Source organism: Aulonocara stuartgranti (assembly GCF_965226115.1).
Source record: "Aulonocara stuartgranti genome assembly, chromosome: 8".
Lineage (NCBI taxonomy): Eukaryota > Metazoa > Chordata > Actinopteri > Cichliformes > Cichlidae > Aulonocara > Aulonocara stuartgranti.
This window is the reverse complement of record NC_138959.1, coordinates 22,883,065-22,901,755: the sequence shown is the minus strand read 5'-3', so window position 1 is coordinate 22,901,755 and position 18,691 is coordinate 22,883,065. Positions and strand designations below refer to the sequence as shown.

Genomic DNA, 18,691 nt, shown 5'->3' with positions numbered 1-18,691 from the left:
CGTACTGGTTCGTGAGCACTACCGTTATAATAGTGTAAACCCTAATGTGCAGAAGAATTTAAATTCAAAGCGCTGTGAAGTCAGTCGGGTGACGGGCGGCCATTTTGCTGCTCAGCATGAAGCGTCTCCAATGACCAGCCTGTAGCAGCTGCGTGGAAGCCCTCTGACTGGCTGGCTTCTGCCTGGAGGGATGCATAAAACAGGCTATTTGACCTCCATAAACTTCTGACAGTCAACTTATTGCTTATTTCGTAAGGGCTGCTTACAACTTTCTCTTCATAGCATGAGTCAGAGAAAAAGGGGAACGAGGAAAAGGAAAAACGAGGATGCCTCTGCAGGAGTAAAGGAGGGCGAGGACACCGAGGAGAGAGGACACAGGAAGAACATCCGCGCAACTAAGAAGTACATTGGAGCTCATGTTGGCATTCAAGGTGGGCCTAATGTCGTCTTCTTGGAACCCTTTAAGATAAACACACTTACTTACACTTGTGTGACGTCACGTCCACAGGTGGGATATGGAAAGCCGTGGAGTCCTGTACAGAGATGGGTGGCAGCAGTTTCGCCCTGTTCCTGGGCTCCCAGCGATCGTGGAAGAGGCCTGCATTGGACCATACAGCTGCAGCAAAGTTTCAGGAGCTGTGTTCCCAACAGGGGTTTGACCCAGCTCATATCTTGCCTCATGGTTCCTACCTGATGAACTGTGGATCTCCTAAAGAGGGTCCGTCAGACACTGATTATTGTCTACCATTCCTTTCATGCCTAGTTATCTCTTATTATACTTTGCAGAATTATTCTCCGTTTTGGTCTAACCTGCATGCCATGTTTTCAACTAGATGTGTTTGAAAAGAGCCAGGCCATGCTGGTGGACGAGCTCAGCCGCTGCAACCTCCTGGGTCTCAGCCTCTATAACTTCCACCCCGGCTCCTCCCTGGGTACCATCACCACTGAGCAGTGTGTGGACAAGATTGCGAGCGCCATCAATTATGCTCACCAGCAAACACCATCAGTGGTTACAGGTACAGAGGGCCGCCAGAGCACCTGAAACAACCAGCAGTGTGTATCTACCTTGCAGGCATTGCCTTTTTGATGAAACCCATATGCAGAGACACTGCCAGAGGTAATAATAAAACTCATAGACTCCATCTAAAAGATGGACATAGGTTCCCAGTCTGAAAAGTGAAGCCAGTGCATTCTTTCTAATAACCAATAGGGGGCAGCAACTCTGGTTGCAGAAATTATGGTTTCACGAATAAGACAACTGAAAATTCCAAGTTCCCAGTCGAAACTTTTTTGTGGAACGCCCCTTCAGCTCTGATTTCCCACTTGGAAAATTGAAGCAGACCAACATGCCCTGAGTTAGCAATCCAAGATGGCGGCACTGAACATAAAAAGCAATAAAACTATAAACGTTTAATCTGTACTGCCACTGTACAGAGCACTGATCAGGCTAAAGAAAAGTATTAGCCATTATTGTCAGTGAAACCTGACTGGCTCCACCTGACAAAGAACCAAAACAAATCCTGTTTTTCCCAGCTTTTTCTAGAACGGCGGCACTCCAGAGATCTGATATCCGAGTACGCGGGTATGACTCTCTGACTCTGATCTCTGACCTCAGCAGGCACTATACCAGTGGGTTTATAGCTGGTTTGAAGTCTTATTTAAATACAGCATGAAGTTCATATTATAGAAAATGCATATGAAGGAGCACAAAATTGGGTCGACCTTAGTGTGGGCCTGTGGCAAGTAACTACCGTATGAACTTGCTCACCTGGTTTTCAAAACAGAAAGAACCCAATAGCATAGCAACAAAGCTCAGCCAGAGGTTTCATAACAAGACTTTACTAATTAATGACGCCATAGTGATTGTATCCATCTTTTATAAACCATATGTCATAAAGCACTTCTTTATTGTATTTGGTTCTAAATCCTGTGCTGTCCAGCAGAGGACTATAAATCATTGCCGTAAAGGTCAGTAGCTGCTCTGGCATACTGTAAACCAATTAGCAGTGCATGTCAATCTTACTAAATGTCCTATCCTCCCCGTTTCTAAAAGATGAGTTTTTAAGCCAAAGTACAAAAGGGAGATAAACAATGTAGCAAAGAACCAGTTGTCAAAAACTCAGTGATTTATGCCTTAATACACAAAAGTGCTCCATCAAGCCTGTGTGGGTGGGCAGGGAAAGGCGTATGTATGTTTTTGTGTACACTCCAGTTATACATCTGGTCTCTGGTGAATACATATTACCGAAAGGCTTGACTAAACAGATATGCCTTTTGCAGACTTTTTAAAAGGAATCTACTGAATCTGCAAACCTTTAGAGTGGAGGCAGCACATTCCACACCAGCAAAGCCTACAAAAACGTGATCACCCAGAGGACTGTTTGTGGCGGCGCTTGTAGCATAGAGGTAGTAGAGTCAGGTCGGAGTTTTTCTAACACAAGAATCCAAAGAATCCCTACACAAAATATAACTTCATGTTGTTAAGCTTTCTGTTAGTGGACTAAATCTCTTTATATATAGTTATTCTATACACTCAGTAAAACCTTTATTAGATAATCCATGCTACTGTGGGGCTGGACCCACTTTTGCCTTTAGAACTGCCTTAATACCATTTGAGTACAGTACCAACAATAAAGAAAATTCAGACCCTACCATCCAAACTCATCAGACCAAGTAATGTTTCTCCACTCTCCTGTTGTGTAGTTTTGGTGAGCTGATTTTAACCGTATCCTCAGTTTTCTACTCTTAGCTCAGAGGAGTGGGACCCATTCTGGTCTTCTGCTGTTGTAGCCCATCTACTTCAAGATTTGATGTGTTTTGTGTTTGTGCTCTTCTGCATATCATGGTTGTAACAAGTGGTTATTTAAATTACCTTTGCATGTCTATCATCTCAGAGCAGTCTTACCATTTTCCTCTGACTTCTGGCATCAACAAGGAATTGACACCCAATTGATATTTTTTCTTTTTCGGATGGTTCTCTGTAAACGATAGAAGTGGGAAAATCCTAGAAAATCATCAGTTTCTATAATATTTAGACCAGCCCAACCATGCGACATTCCAGGTCACTTAAATTGTTTTAATTCTCCCTGCATTGAGTTGCTGCCATGTGACTAATTAGATGCATATCTAATGAAGTGCCTGATGACTGGATTTTGATGCCTATCAACAGGAATGATGTTTGCATGGCACGTCTGTTAAATACAAAGCCATTTGAACTTTGCCTGACATTTTAATGTTAACGAAAGTTTGACATAAATGCCAGTGCAACTTTCAGTGGTTGGAGCTGTCACCTCCCATCAAGAAAGTCTGGGGTTCGACCCTGCTGATTGACTGGGTGCTCTCGCTCTCCAACTTTCTCCCACAGTACAAAGGTATGATGTCATGTTAGCTGTTCTGCGTTTGATAGGTTTAGATGTGAGCATAGGTAGCACATTGTGTGGCGTGATGGACGCAACCAAGAGTGTACCTGGGCCTTTTACTTGTTGACACCTGGGGTAAACCGTACAGCAGAATACAACAGCAAAAGCTGCGTTCAGACTCTGTTTGAAGAAATAACGACAGAGAAATATTACAAATGTATGAGTGTGTCATATTAAAAACCTTTTTTATTCTTTCTTTGTCTCTCGCTCTCCGGGCTTTCTGTGTGGTCAGTGTTAGAGAACATGAGTGGCCAAGGCAGTACGGTGGGCGGCAAGTTTTGTGAGCTAAAGAGCATCATAGACAGAGTGCGAGACCAGACCAGAGTAGGAGTATGTCTGGATACCTGCCATGCATTTGCAGCAGGTGAGTGAAACCTGATAGCAGCCTGTTAACCTCAAATTTGTTTTCTGTCCAACAGGGCTGTGATACCTTAAAATATTCAACCTGGCATAAGACCTGAGAGTTTCTTTCTGTGCTCAATTGTTGTTTTATGTCTCGTCTTGGGAGGATACGACCTTGCTGCAGAGGGAGGCGTGAAGGCCATGCTGGATGAGTTTGACCAAGAAGTGGGGCTCCACTACCTCAAGGCCATTCATCTTAATGACTCCAAAGGTATAGCCAGGGCATAGAGACAGAAAAATCACACATGCAAGTCTCTAGTTGTCTTTCCTTATTCTTTCTGTGTAACCTGAAGGTAAACTTGGCTGTAACCTGGATCGGCATGAAGATATCGGTAAAGGTCACATTGGAATCTCTGCATTTCAAGAAATTGTCAATGAGCCCAGGCTGGACAACGTCCCTCTGATCCTGGAGACACCCGGACGGTGAGATGGTTGTAGAAACTGTGGGTTTGTTTGTTGTATATGGTAATGTATTTTATTCATTTCCAAAACAGGAGCTGCTCATCCTTTTTTCAGGTTCCTCTTTAACATGGCTGCTATGTTCTTCCCCACAGGCCTGGATTTGAATACGCTGAGCAGATTGATCTTCTCCATTCCCTGTGTGAGAAAAAGTGAGAAAAGCACTACTGATGAGTCGGCACTGATAAACTGAACTCTGCAAACGCACTGTTAGCTGTGAAGAGAAGAGTTGTTTTTTTTGTCTAGTACCAAAGTGGAGGAGTGACCTGTTGTGTTATCTCTAAACACGGTCATATTATTAGTCGTTCACCACATGAACAGTTTCTCCAAATTACAAACTTCGTCTTTGAATGCGAGTTAAATAAAGGTGATGTTGGAAGTTTTTAATATGGCGTGGGGAGGAGTCTTGTTCCGAGTGAGCCTTTAGGGGGCAGCAGAAACACACAAATGTAACCCAAACCTAACGAGACTTTGGTTTCAAAGGGTGCGGGTAGAATAAGTGTGAGGAAATGGTTTGCACATTTATATTGTTTTTATAGTACACAAGAGGTTTGTTTTTAACTTTACGCAAAAAGAATTTAAAAAATTGCTGATAAGTGAAACAAACTGAATTAAACGGAGGAAACAAATTATTGATCAAAAGGTAAATAAACCTTTTTGGATGACATATTTCCAATGGCAACACAAACACAGGCATACAGATAGAATGATACGTATACCTCACTGAAGTTTCAAACAACAATTTTGTTAAATACTAATTACATTTTGTTACTATGACTAAATTGCTGTAAGTTCTATACTTTTTAATCTGTCATATATTACTCAATTTTCTTTTAGATGCAGGCCTGCATGACAAAATTAGAAAGCGGTTTTATTTTCCTACAACGTTCAATTCTGTTTGCTTTAACTCAGTGCCTCATCAATGGGACCTGCTCCAGATTTACCAGTCAAATTCTGTATGCAACTATTACAGACCCTAACACATGACAATCGGCCATTTTTGAGATGGGGCCAATGACTGGAGTTTTAAAAACTGCTCATCACATTACAAATTATATTCCATCGCCATTTGTAAAGAAGGGATAAATAATTATATTTACTTGACAGCTGTCACAAACACACCACACTCGCAACCACAAAGAACCCCCGTCTTCCTTCTCTGAATGCCTCCAGCTCTCAAATAGCAACACTCTGGAGCAGCTGTTGAGCCATAGGAGGTCATTAGTTAATTTTTTCGCACCTACTCTATTTAACACCCTGTGGTGTGCATGCACACACACACACGCAAAGGAAAACATTTGCAAGCAGTGAAGGCTTAGAAATGTACAACAGCTTTCTATCTAAGCTGGGTGGGGGGGAGCATGAGAGAGTAAACAGACTGGGGGATAGGATCTAATGATATCTCTTGGCTCCATGGCTGTGCTGTGACTCATTACACTTAAAATAGTGCAAACAATACCAGATGCAAGTTTGATCATGAAGTTGAGTGTCTCATTGTCTATCTTAACTTTTTCCCACAGCTGAAATTTGAATTTCAGATAAAAGATATGATATGGAAGTTTGCCTGCGGGAGGTAAAGTGGAATGGGATACAGTAGTAATGAGAAGGATGGGGAATGTGATAGCTGACTTTAAACCTCATGAATGAAATCATAAAAATGTATTGGTTCAAATTCTTCATTTAGCTTTCATGTTCCAGCATTGCATCGTTATCTTATGGTTTGCAGTTTTCTGTCTCGCATCATTTAGTTGTGTTCACAGCAATGTTGTGCTCTCTCCACGTTCTCTACGACTGTGAGCTTGCACGTCTCACTCTTGTTTACGTTCAACATCAGTGATATTGCAATTTAAAGCCAATCTGCTTTTGTGCTCTATTTAACCGCCTCAAATAAAGTGTAAAATAAGCACAGGTCCAGACAGTTTGTCTTTCAGAGCAGCGTTAACAGAGACAGGAAGTGGAGGTGCCTGGCTCAAGAATGTCTCTGCTCTCAGGTCCCACCCAGAGGAAATGCCTGTCCGGCCTGTTAGAGTCTGCACGGGTGAAAAAGAAGTCTCCTGTTAGTGGAGTTCTGGTTAAGGATGGAAGGAGATTGAATGATGAGGAGAGCGTCCCTTGGCGAGGGATAGTTTAGATAAGCAGATGCTTGATGGTTTTCAGAGGCGTTCTAGTGATCTGGTTGGGTCAGGGGTTACAATCCGGAGAGGCTGAAGACTAAACAGTGAACACACATTCCTGAATTCTAAATTAATCATTTTATGGAGGAGGTGTGAGAAGGAAAACACTGATAGGACCATTAAGTGCCTTTCCATTATCTAATTATCTTAAGCTGTGTGGTTGCGTTCAGTTCTGGCTTACTGTGCGCCTGTGTTTTATGAGTGCTGGTCCAGCCGTTCCTTCTCCTCTTTGTCTGTCATTACACTGTGCTGCAAATATTTTCCACTGCAGCCTAAAGCCACTGATCTAATTATACAACTTTTTAAAGACTACCAGATATTTTTGTTTCTCTCAGTATCTTTCCCAAATCATATGTAAGTGCTTCTGAAAAGCCAATTGAAGAGCTCTCCCTGGACTAAGTTTTCATCAGCTTGCCAAAGTAAAGTTGGAAAGAAGTGTCAAACAGTTACAATGAAGACATTGTTTTTGTGTTAGACATCAGTGACTCGGAGGGAAAATCAGTGGAGCAGCAGCATGTACGCAGAATACTTTGCATGAATTTTCTATGTTATATTTTGTGGTGGATTTAAAAAAAAAAAGACTTCTTCAGGTTCGTATACCTGCAGATAATCTGAGGAAGGTTTCCTTTCTTTGATTTTTGTTCTGTACCTGCTAACCCACAAATGGAAATCTTGTGCCTTTTTTGCATTTGCTCCGTTATTTTATTCTCCTTAAATTTACCCAGCAGGCATTGGATATGCTCTGTAAAACCAAGCTCCCTCAGTGGATAGCTCCTTTCGCCCAGGTGCATGGGTTTGGGGGCAACTTTCATGTCATAAAACCAATCCAGTAAAATTTATGCTACTGATTTAAAAAGGTTCAAGAATATGACAAATGTCATAATAATGATTACATAATATACCAAGGTACTATGCAATTTACACATTGATTTCATAGCTTGCAGTAGAACAACCTTTAGCATCAATAAGTTGAAAGTTGAAGCTTGTGATAGTTTTCTGTGTCACATTTATCAGTTTCACATTGTTGTGGAAGAATTTTAGTCTGTTCTTCTTGAGAAGTTCATTGTGTTTGGTGGAGATTCGGTTAAACACACCTCTCATAAGGTAACGCCACAGCATTTCAGTCAGGTTATGCTCTGGGCTTTCACTCGGCCATGGCAACAACTTGACTCTTTGGGACATTACCTTCACATTTGACTCTAGGAGGAGATCATGGTTGGTTCAGTGAATGCAAGGTGCTCAGGTCCTGTAGCTGCAAAGTCCAAATTATCACCTCTTCACCACCGTGCTTGACAGTTGGCATGAAGTGTTTATGGTAGACAGTTGCAGCTGTGTTGAGTTTTCATGCATTAAGGCCAAATATATCCATTTTGGTCTCATCTATATAAAGAACATTGTGGAAACCTAAGCTATGCTGCCATGTTCGTCTCAGAGAGAAACACATCTGAATCCTACAGACCAGCAAACTGGCACAATGTCTTCCTTTAAAGAGGTACTACTTTCCATGAGCAACTGCATCAAAGCATCAATTGCATCTGGATTTAAAATAAAGAAAATAACTATGGGATGCAAATGACACAGGGTCTATGGTCTGTCTGGGGACCCCACAAACCTCCAGACTTCAGATTCTGTGGTGATGGTACTCTATTCTCACTGTCTACAACAAAGAGTCCTGACTTATCATAGGAATCGAGATATTAAGTCCTATTAGATTCTTTTGAGTATTGCAGTCACAGTATTTTATTTCACACACTTTAGCTGCAAGGGCTTGGATTGTTTTGTGTTTTCTTCAGTGTGTGATTTTTATTACTTTAAAAAGGGGTTTCAGTGGGATCACAGGAAGGAATGCATTGACTGCAGTGTGCCGAGACAGAAGGCGATCCACGCTGAGGAATACCAGTACAGTGAAAACACTGGGAGAGAGAAATGAAAGCGAGAGGACTGTATGCGTGGCTCTTCTGTTGCAGTGTGGCTTGGGTTGCAGGCTGTGCCAAGCTCTCTATCCATCTCTCTATGCCCACAGTCTTACTCCATCTGCCAGTAGTTCCCAAAGAACTTGCCACACACATACACACACTACACACACACACAAAATCCTCTGTACTGCCGTGCACACAAGTTCCTACAAGTTTTAGAACTCACACAAACACACACACAGAAGAAATAAGAGCTGAAGGGCAGGGTGGAGTCCAGTCTGCTTTCTCAGCAAATCCTTTATTTTTGCACCTCAGCAGCAGCACAGGCATCATAAGTTACCTTCAAGATATGGCATTTCATTCCCTACTGTGAAAAAAAAGAAAGTAACCCTATGGGTCCTTGCATGCTATGTGTATTTTAGTAGATCCCTGCATGGTCAAACTGTGTGGGTTTCTTGTGGCATGAGTGAGAGTGTTGTAATGAGTGAGCAGCTGTCTGAGACTGAGTGGATGTGACTATAAACAGAAGAGCTGAAGAGGAAGGTTTATGACCTGTGGGCGCTGTGAAAACTCTGGAAAGAGCAGAAAAAATTGCTCCTCGCCTCTCCAGCGAGGTCACAGATATATAACGTAGTAGAAGACCTACTGTGGTTCTTCCCCTCATTCCTTGGATTTGTCCTTCTCCTCTCCCCCCTTCGACCCCTTTCTTCCAGTTGGCTCAGGGTGAGGAATGCTACCCAGTGGTGGCTGGGCAGTGGGCCATGAGGAGACAGGCAATCACACAAGCAGGGTAAGAAAACGATGCGAAAAAGAAAAGGGCCCCAAACCAGAGCTGAGCTGGGAAAAGACTGAAAGTCACTGTAACAGTCGTACTTCTTCTTATCCGCTGTTGTTTCTGTGAGCTGATTAAGAAATGTAGTCCTAACTAAAATATCAGCGGCAACTGTCTACCATTCTTCACAGAGTCATCCCACAACTGCGCTTGGCTCCAGCTTTAAAACGGTGGAGAGCGGCTCTTTGACCTCTTTACGGACCTCTTTTTAACTTGGGGCGATCGTGGCTCAAGAGTTGGGAGTTCGCCTTGTAATCGGAAGGTTGCCGGTTTGAGCCCTGGCTTGGACAGTCTTGGTTGTTGTGTCCTTGGACAAGACACTTGACCCGTTGCCTACTGGTGGTGGTCAGAGGGCCTGGTGGCGCCAGTGTCCGGCAGCCTCGTCTCTGTCAGTGCGCCCCAGGGTGGCTGTGGCTACAATGTAGCTTGCCATCACCAGTGTGTGAATGGGTGGATGACTGGATGTGTAAAGCGCTTTGGGGTCCTTAGGGGACTAGTAAAGCGCTATACAAATACAGGCCATTTACCATTTGTTCAGTACAGCAGTGCAACACTGGTAACAGTCACCTTCACCTACAGAAAGTCCTCCTGGCTCACAAATGCCCTTTTACTCAATGCTTGCAAGTACTAGCTTGACCTTTTAATGCAACAGCTGCTGTGCTCAGTGTTATAGCATCATGCATTATCCCTAGTGGCAACAAATTACATTTAAGGGCATATGTGAAGAATTCAAGTGGCAGCCACCAGAGCTTAAAAATGAAGTCATAAGAGAAAATCGGCAGTTCCACTTGAAGCAGGCTCTGAATCCTCACACACTCCCATGATGACTCTACAGTACAAAAATACATGTTTACTGCCTTACACCAAAACTGCTTTGCTTGTGAGATCTTGTTTCTGTCTCCTTCCTAATATTTAAGGTTGTTGAAAGGAACAAGTAAGGGCTGCTAGCTTAATTGGTCAGCTGACCAGTTTTACCTTGCAGCTACTGTCAACCTCCAGCAAATGGTCCGAGAATGCACATTTTCCCCTAGTGCCACTGGGTCGCTGTTCAGTCTCTAGGCCCTCTAGATTTAATTTTTTGCAGTAAGTGAAATGTATATATTTTTCATATAAGGTCTACAGTCTGTGGATGTACCTTGCTAATCAGGCTAGTTAGCATTAGCTGTTAACTTAGAGGTCTACGCTTCCTGCTTGTCCAAAGAAAAACAACAAGTCAAAATGCCAGAACAGCAGACTTCAGAAAGATAGCGTATAAATCAATGGGTCATGCTGTGGTGGTTACATAAACCCTTTAAAAACAGTCTCTGGGAGAATTCCTGACTTTAGCACTAATCAGCTGTGGTATCAAATTAGACCGACAACTGTCATCATCATGTCAACGCAGCTATTTGTACTAATTTTGAAGCAACAGGCTTTTCCACTTGTTAGCTTGAAAACATCACATACTGTTATTTTTCACATTTAAATCCAGAGGTGGGACCAAGTCATTTTTTTGCAAGTCTCAAGTAAGTCTCAAGTCTTTATCCTCAAGTCTCAAGTCAAGTCTCAAGTAATGTCAGGCAAGTCAGAGTCGAGTCTCAAGTCACTGGTGTAAAAGTCCAAGTAAAGTCACAAGTCTGAAATTTTGAATTTCAAGTCCTTTCGAGTCTTAAAAAAAAAAAACGAAAAAAAGCATGTTGCAGTTATGCTAAATGTAAATATTAGACCATGTAATTTTTAAATCTGTGTTTTTCTCAACACATGACAAAATAGTGAACTTAGAAAATATACACAAATTGTGAAATTGCACCTCTTTAGAATGCAGCTCAATTAAACCTAGCTCCAAGAATAATTTTCATCGACAGTTCTGAGATAAGCTGCATGTTATTCTTGGATGCGCTTGTAGGACCGGCTTTAAAATCGCATGACAAAAATATCATACATAAATAAATGATATTTTTTTTTAAATATCATTTAAAAAAAAAACTGCATCACCAACGTAGCCTGGACAACATTTGCTAGTTAGATGAAGTCAGCTATCTCATCGTAGCATATTTATATGCATATTTATAATCATACGGTTCTTGGAGTGAGTGCATACACTCATGAAGTTTAGTAACTTCCGGTCACTGCAACAAGCCCAGGTACAGTTTACCGACGGATGGGTGCAGGACCTTGAAATGCACCGTGTAGAAAGTAAAGACCATCGTATGTATCATAAGTTTACCAGTCTCACAAATCGTCGTCATAAATACACATTCGTTAACCGTTTATTAATATAACCTTTGAGCTCAACGGTAATTAATTAGCAGTGGAAATAATTTCTGGTAGCATCACAGAAATGTAGCAGTGACAATAATATTGTATGCTGTAATCGCACTGGGCAATTAGTGATACAAAAAACCTGTTTTATCCTGTGAATAAAAGTATATGTTTTTGTCAATGTACCATAATAACAGAAGCGAAACGCAATATTGTGTCAGGACAATTCACTATTTATGCACAATAAACACAATAAATAAAGGAGCATAGCGCGACAATTTCTGTTCAGCGCCAGACTTGCTTGTAACCTATATCACCAATTATGTTAAGAAAAATGACGCATTAACTACAACAGCAGACTGACCTTCGTGTAAATGCTTGGAGCAGACTAACCTGTGAGCTGGAGTGTTCTGGGACGTTATATTTGATCTTTGAATGGCTGCAATCCAGTCGCCTCTTTATTACTTCGGAAACATGGCTTGAACAATTTCTCTTCAACGACGTAATCCGATAACAACCGATCTCTTTACCCGTCGGCTTCCCGTGGCTGTCATGCGACCGGCTATTGCAGTTAATAATACAACAGCTTCTTGACATTTTTGTGTTTCTTTTTTATCGCTGTATAACTGATTTTAATTGAAAGCCTGCGTGCGCTAGTACCGCTTGCCACGAGTTCCCAGAATCCTTTGCGGTTCTACCCGTGAATGACGTTACATTTTCAATCTCTATATAATATGCGTGTTAAATTTTATATTTGGGGTAAAATATCAAGTCTTTTCAAGTAAACCGGTTCAAGTCCAATTCAAGTCCCAAGTCATTGGTGTAAAAGTCCAAGTCAAGTCACAAGTCTTAGAACATTTTTTCAAGTCAAGTCTAAAGTCATAAAATTAATGACTCGAGTCTGACTCGAGTCCAAGTCATGTGACTCGAGTCCACACCTCTGTTTAAATCCAAGCAATAACCATCACCCCCAATGTGACAAAATACAGCTCTCGCTCTTACTCACATGAAAGCAGTAAAACCCCTTTCTTCCTCATCACATTGAAATAGAAACCTCAATCAACAGCTATTTTCACACTTGCAACCTGACCACTTGCATTTACACGTTGTCATTTAAATGCCACCAGGGCAAACATACTGAGAAATAATTACAGTGAGTTGCAGACAGACGCCGGCACCCGGTGCAGTCCAGCTTAGATAACCACTTAGCAATCTGTCCAAACACTCCTGGAGCATGTTTTTGGTTAGCATGACTGGGATTTTGTTCATGCTTTAGATCAGAGGCACGCCTGATGTGTTTGTGTGTGAGTGAAGGCAGCGCACACAGGTTCAGTCTTCTAGGTCAATCATCCATATGCAAAGACCACAGAGGTCACACACTGACATTTCTCACAGCACAAAGACATATGAGCCTTTGTTCTGATCTCCTATCGGGGCCTTGTACATCACTGACCAGTGGATTAACTGAGTAAACATTTAGTACAGTTTATATAAGCGTCTGTGTTGTCACACCTTTAGATTCACAGGCTTTGACAAAAGAATCCACACTCAACTGCATGTACACATGCACACATGCACAGAAAACTGCGTTACTCTGGCACGTATTTGTGGTCTGTAAATAGCCGCCCTTCTCCTGTATCTTCCCCTTCCTTTGACTCTTTTGAGAGTCTATGTGAAGCCACACATCATCCAGCTTCAGGGCTCGGCTCTCCCCGATAACCTGAAAGGTGACATTGCTGTGGTCACAGCCTGACATTTGGACATGGCAGTCGGAAAAACCCATCTGTGTGTATGTCCGTGACTGAGCAGAATAAAGGAAGATGTGTGGAAAGTTTAAAACAATGTATTATCAGCACTATTTCCCTGGTTTGAAGAGGAGACAAGAGTACTGGGAGGCTCGGTGTATGGTAAACACAGAGGTGGCAAAGGCAAAGAAAAAGTTTTGTAGTGAGTTTTCTGTGAGGACATTAGAAGGGGATAAAGACTTGAATCATTGCCTAGACCCAAAGAATGAGCTGGGAAGGATGTGCAGCAGGTTGGAGGATGGAAACATAGTAACAACTAAAGGGAGTCTGTTGAAAAAGTGGAAGGAGTACTCTGGGTAGCTCATGAATGGAGACAATGAAAGCAAGAAGAGGACATGTAGAGGAAAGTTAGTGAACCAGGAAGTGCAGAGGACTAGTGAGGAGGAAGTGAGGGCAGTTATGAAGTGAATGAAGAGTGGAAAGGTTGTTGGTCAACTTAATATACCTGTGGAGGTATGGTAAAGCTAACTGGCCATAACATAGAACAATACAATTACTGGAACAAGTTGTAGGTTAAGAAATGATGATCAGTGAGCAGCAGCGTGGCTCCATGCTGAGAAAAGGCATGACAGATGTGAGATTGAGAGTATTGATGGAGAAGTATTGAAAATGTAAGGAGAAGTTTCACTGTCTTTGTGGATCTAGAAAAAACAGATAATAGGTTGCCAAAAGAGGTACTGTGGAGGCTGGCAGAGAAGTATTTGAGGGTTGTGTAGGACACGTACGAGGACAGGGAGGCAGAGATGGAGGGTGGGACTATATCAGGGATCGGCTCTGAGTCACTTCTTGTTTACAGTGGTGATGGACAAGCTGTCAGACAAGGTCAGGACTATAATGTTTTCAGATGACATTGTGATTAGTAGTGAGAGTAAGGAGCAGGTGGAAGAGTCTGAAGGGTTGGCGGTATGGTGGAGGGAAGAGGGATGAAACTCAGCAAAAGCAAGATTGAACACATGTGCGTGAAGGAGAGGAGCAGCCAGGCAGGAGGAAAAGTGGAAAACCACAGAGAAGATTCATGGATGTAGTGAAGGAGGGGATGTAGGGTGAGCTGAAGATAGATGATCCACTATAGGCTCCACGGTGACAACCTCTAAAAGGATCGGCCAAAAGAAAATGAACAGTAAAGACTCCTCTTTCATGTGGAGTAATGTATGAGTCCATCATGTTTAGACCTTCGTCCATAATGTAGTCATGTCAGACACACTCTTTCTGTGATCACGGGAGTCTCACCCACCTGCTGTTCAAATCTTTTGTTTGCATGAGACAGCCAACCAGAAGAGGAGGGTGGCCTTAAAGATCAGCCTGTTTCAAACAGTAAATGAGCTGAGGCTCCGCAACAATAAAGTCTACAATAACTTACGGTTCTATCTGTTGTTATTTTGTATTTTTGGTTGTCTTCTTTTTTTAAAGATTGATGTAACTTCTGTTTTTTCTGGTTCAGAAACAGGAAGATAACATTTTGAACCCTGCCTTCGTGGCACCGTTCAGTTAATTGTTTCTCCAGCTGGCTAAACAGAATTACTACAAAGATGTGACGCTCCAACATGCAGTGTTCAAAGGTCAGCAACCAAGCTATGAATGAAGATTAGGCTTGACCATAGAGACATAAAAAATAGCTTTTAGTTACATAGCCACGTCTAAAAAGAATATAAGAGACCCTCCCATATCAAAGGAGAAGTATACCAGTATGTATGGTTCATATTCGTTGTTATCTTGAAATTCCTGAATAGAAAGACATTTTCTGTCATCTCTTAAGAGGTAGCTGTTTGGTTGAGGTTTAGTTTGGTTCAGAATGCAGGTGAAATTTGAAATTACTTAAAGACTCAAAGATTGTTACATCTTCAGAAAATATTCTGTCCCCGCTTAAAAACTGGACATGGAACATGACAGTCTTTGTGAGGGCAACTTTGAGTTTGTGTATGCATGCGTACGTCTTAGTGTGGTTTCCTGTTTTAGACTGTACTGACATAAAGCGTGGTCTCACAATAGCCCATTGTCCCGTCTCCCCTCCACGCTTCCTGTCAGCGCAGAATTCACGGAAATAAGGACACAGTGCAAACAAACAGCAGCGGCTACAGATCTCCACCCACTCTAGGGTCCTCCAGGAGGAACCCGTCCTCGACTCAGGGGGTGGGTGGTAGCGTTCCTGCCAGGAAGCTAATCAGCGTCGCATCCCACTTTGACGAATGCAAGAGAGCCACATTTACAGTGTGCATATGTGCGCGCTTGGATACGTGTGAATGTTGACTGATGAGGAATGGAGCAGGAGGTGGTGAAGGGTGGAGGGTGGAGTAGAGAAAGAAGAGTTGGGGTATGAAAAACGAAACCAGGAATTGTGGGGATTTCCAACAGAGGCCTCTATGGTTTGTAGTATATCAAACAGTGTGATTACACTTAGAGCGAGCTGGTTTTCTTTGGTGGGAAAGTAGACTTTGCACATTTTTGGGGGTTTGGGTGCATTGTGAAGACATGACTGCTCTCTTTTTCAAAAAGTAAATGTCAGTTTTTTATTAGACGTCTGAGAAAATCATTATGTTGCGGCTCAGTTTCACAGTCATGGATTATGGGTAAATTCTTTGGTCATCTTCACTGTCTTTTCCTTGAAGTCTGGGACTAGGATTCATCTGTGAGGCTGAGTTTCCCAAAAAGTGCAAGTAAAATGATAATAATACCACTCTGATAAAAAGCGAATAGCTTAAATAAGAAGCTCACAGTCTGCTAGCTTAACTACCTTGGCTCTGGCTGCATTCAACATATCGGCCTGCCAGCTCACTTCATGCTCAGCAATTTAAATTTTATATCTGATTTCATACACACAAAAGCCGCAGTGTTAAAATTACAAATTTAAATGTGCCTTACTATTTCTTGGCCACTGTGTTTAGGTGGTTGTATAGATTAAACAAGAATGCTGATGTTAATGTTAGTCAGCTCCAGGATAGTGAGGTCAGCCGTAGCTGATTTTGTTAAACGGTGCGGTCGGTCTTACCTTCATTTAAACACAACCAAGGCAAAATATATAATCACTGATTACAAGAAAATGTATTCAAATGAGGACAAAAGAAGAAAAAGATTTTCACACGACATTAGCCGAGAAATAGTGGGATTGCTAAAGAAACTTTCTATGGTATATATCTACGGTTAGAGAGACATATTATAAGGTTAGAGATAAAGTATAGAAAATGGGGAGAATATCTAGACCTCATAATATCATATCACACCAACAGGGCACTTCACTCTCAGACTGGAGGCTTAATTGTGGTACCTAGGATATTTAAAAGTAGAATCGGAGGATCTCTTCTGTAGAACCAGCTCCCTGTTTGGATTCAGGAGACCGACTCTCTCTACTTTCAAGATTAGTCTAAAAACTCTATTTTTGATAAAGCTAGGGCTGGATCAGGTAATCTTGAACCCTCCCTTAGTTACAGTGCAATGGGCTTGGCTGGAGCAGTCTAGGCCTGAATCACTGATTGGGTGTCATTCACATCTTTTCACTCTGTGTTTATGCACCACTCTGCATTTAGTCATTACTTATTATTAAACTCAGGCTCTCTTTCACAGTTTCGCCCTGTCTTCCGTCCAAATCCAACCAGATATGGCACACGGCTGCGTCTCCCTGAGCCTGATCACGCTGGAGGTTTCTTCCTGTTAAATGGGAGTTTTTCCTTCCCACTTTTGCCAAGTGCTTGCTCATAAGGGTTTGTCTGATTGTTGGAGTTTTTTCTCTATTATTGTCAGAAGAATGTTTTGATGTAATGCTACAAAATAAAATACATTTTCCGTAAATACTCAAAGCAGGAGCTTGGATCTCATCTGCTCGTATATTTGTGGGTATCTATGCATTAATGTGTATATAATGTACATGAGGATATATGTATATAATACTGTAATTTCTTCTATTTGCTTTTGTTTTATTATGGCTGAATTCTAATTTAAGTTAAAAAAAATTAATAGTGATGAAGCTTGTCTGACTGCTGCCAAGGAAGATTGCTGATGACTTGTTGGGCTGTTGAAAGGAGCTGTCTTCTGTTCTGATGTCCTGTATTTGGCTTAAAAAAATACTAAAAATTCTTAACACAGAAAATGAAATCTACACAGACAGAGTAGATCATGACCATTAAGGGACAGACAGTCGATGGTATTCAGCCTTATAAATATGGAACATTTATTGATTCAAATCTGACCTTTGCAGCAAACTGTCTATCATGGATATGTGTCTGTAAAGAACAGATACTCACTAACTCAGTCTATTTGTTAAATGGTCTAATAGACTGATTGTTGAGCCACAGCTGAACCCATCATCCCTGTACGCCAGACAGTCACACTGGCTGGCTGCTTTGATTTTACTTGACAGCTCGGTTCTAGTCCCAAAGTGCACAACAACAAGGCTTAAAAATAGCTTTGTTCCAGCAGTCATTAGTCAAAAGAGTCCGATTGTTATTTATCTCTTCATTATGATGCATTGTGTTTATCTGTTGTCTGTGTTTGTTTAGAACTTTATTGATCTTATTCTGTTCCACAGGGCAGCAGCTCAGTTCACTCACAGTCTGAAAAAAGCCATTTAGAGCAGTCTGAATGCCCCCCGGCTCACAGGGTTACTTTTAAACATCCTGACCTCATTATATAAAACACTGTGAGCATCAACCATTGTAACAGCACATATAGAACAGAAAAGCATAACAGCTGATAGGTATTTATAAGTCTTTTGTGAGCTGATGTTTTCTTGCATAATCTGAAAAGGTGTTAAGTGCCAGACTGGCCCCACACACACATGTATACAAAACATAGACTCACAACCACATGAGCGCACAGGGAAAAACACACCCGTGCTGCCAAATCCACAGACACGCCAGCGAGTATAGAGATCCAATCAGGAAACAGTCTTGATGAAAACAAGACATTTGGGATTGTTTCCACTAAAATAGCAAGAAGGTCCCTGAACACATCATTCAGACAGAGTCATGAAGAGAGAGAGAAAGAGAGAAAGGGAGAGAGAGAGAGCACCTGTGTCCACTGCAGACTCCCCAGACAGACGTTTGGTTCCAGACTCCTGAAAAACACAGTAGCTGCTGTTATTCTAAGAGTCAAATTAGCGGACTGGACGCTAAAAGTTGGAGAGCCCTAATTTAAACCAGTCTGGCTGCTGTGGAGTAGAGAAAGGATTTACTAACTAGTGCTCAATGCCGACTGCAAAGTGCACCAGTGCAATAAAAAGAGTTATTGCTTAGACTGAGAATTTAAAGCGAATTAAGTTCGGCTTTGATTGAAAGTGAGAGTTCGAATCATAGCGAGCAGTGTCTTCTGGCAACAGGCCACTCAAAAATCAGGGTTAAGCTTTACTTCCTTCTACGTTAGCAGTGTCCAGATGCTTTTTTGAGGTCTACCTTTATGGGTCAAGCAGCGGCAAAGTAATAAGATGACCCAAAACAAAGCCATTCCTGTAAGC

At 41.8% G+C, this 18,691-nt stretch overlaps 1 protein-coding gene across 1 annotated transcript; it reads left to right on the top strand.

Annotated features, from left to right (window-relative positions):
* Nucleotides 1-283: 283 nt before the first annotated feature.
* LOC309712680 (putative endonuclease 4) lies at nt 284-4,667 on the top strand (the record flags this gene model as incomplete). Its single annotated transcript, XM_082543683.1, has 7 exons — nt 284-431; nt 509-718; nt 834-1,016; nt 3,652-3,783; nt 3,928-4,032; nt 4,115-4,244; nt 4,376-4,667. The coding sequence occupies 7 exons, from the start codon at nt 284-286 to the stop codon at nt 4,434-4,436; spliced, it is 969 nt and encodes a 322-aa protein (XP_082399809.1). The 3' UTR covers nt 4,437-4,667.
* Between the last annotated feature and the right edge of the window lie 14,024 nt (nt 4,668-18,691).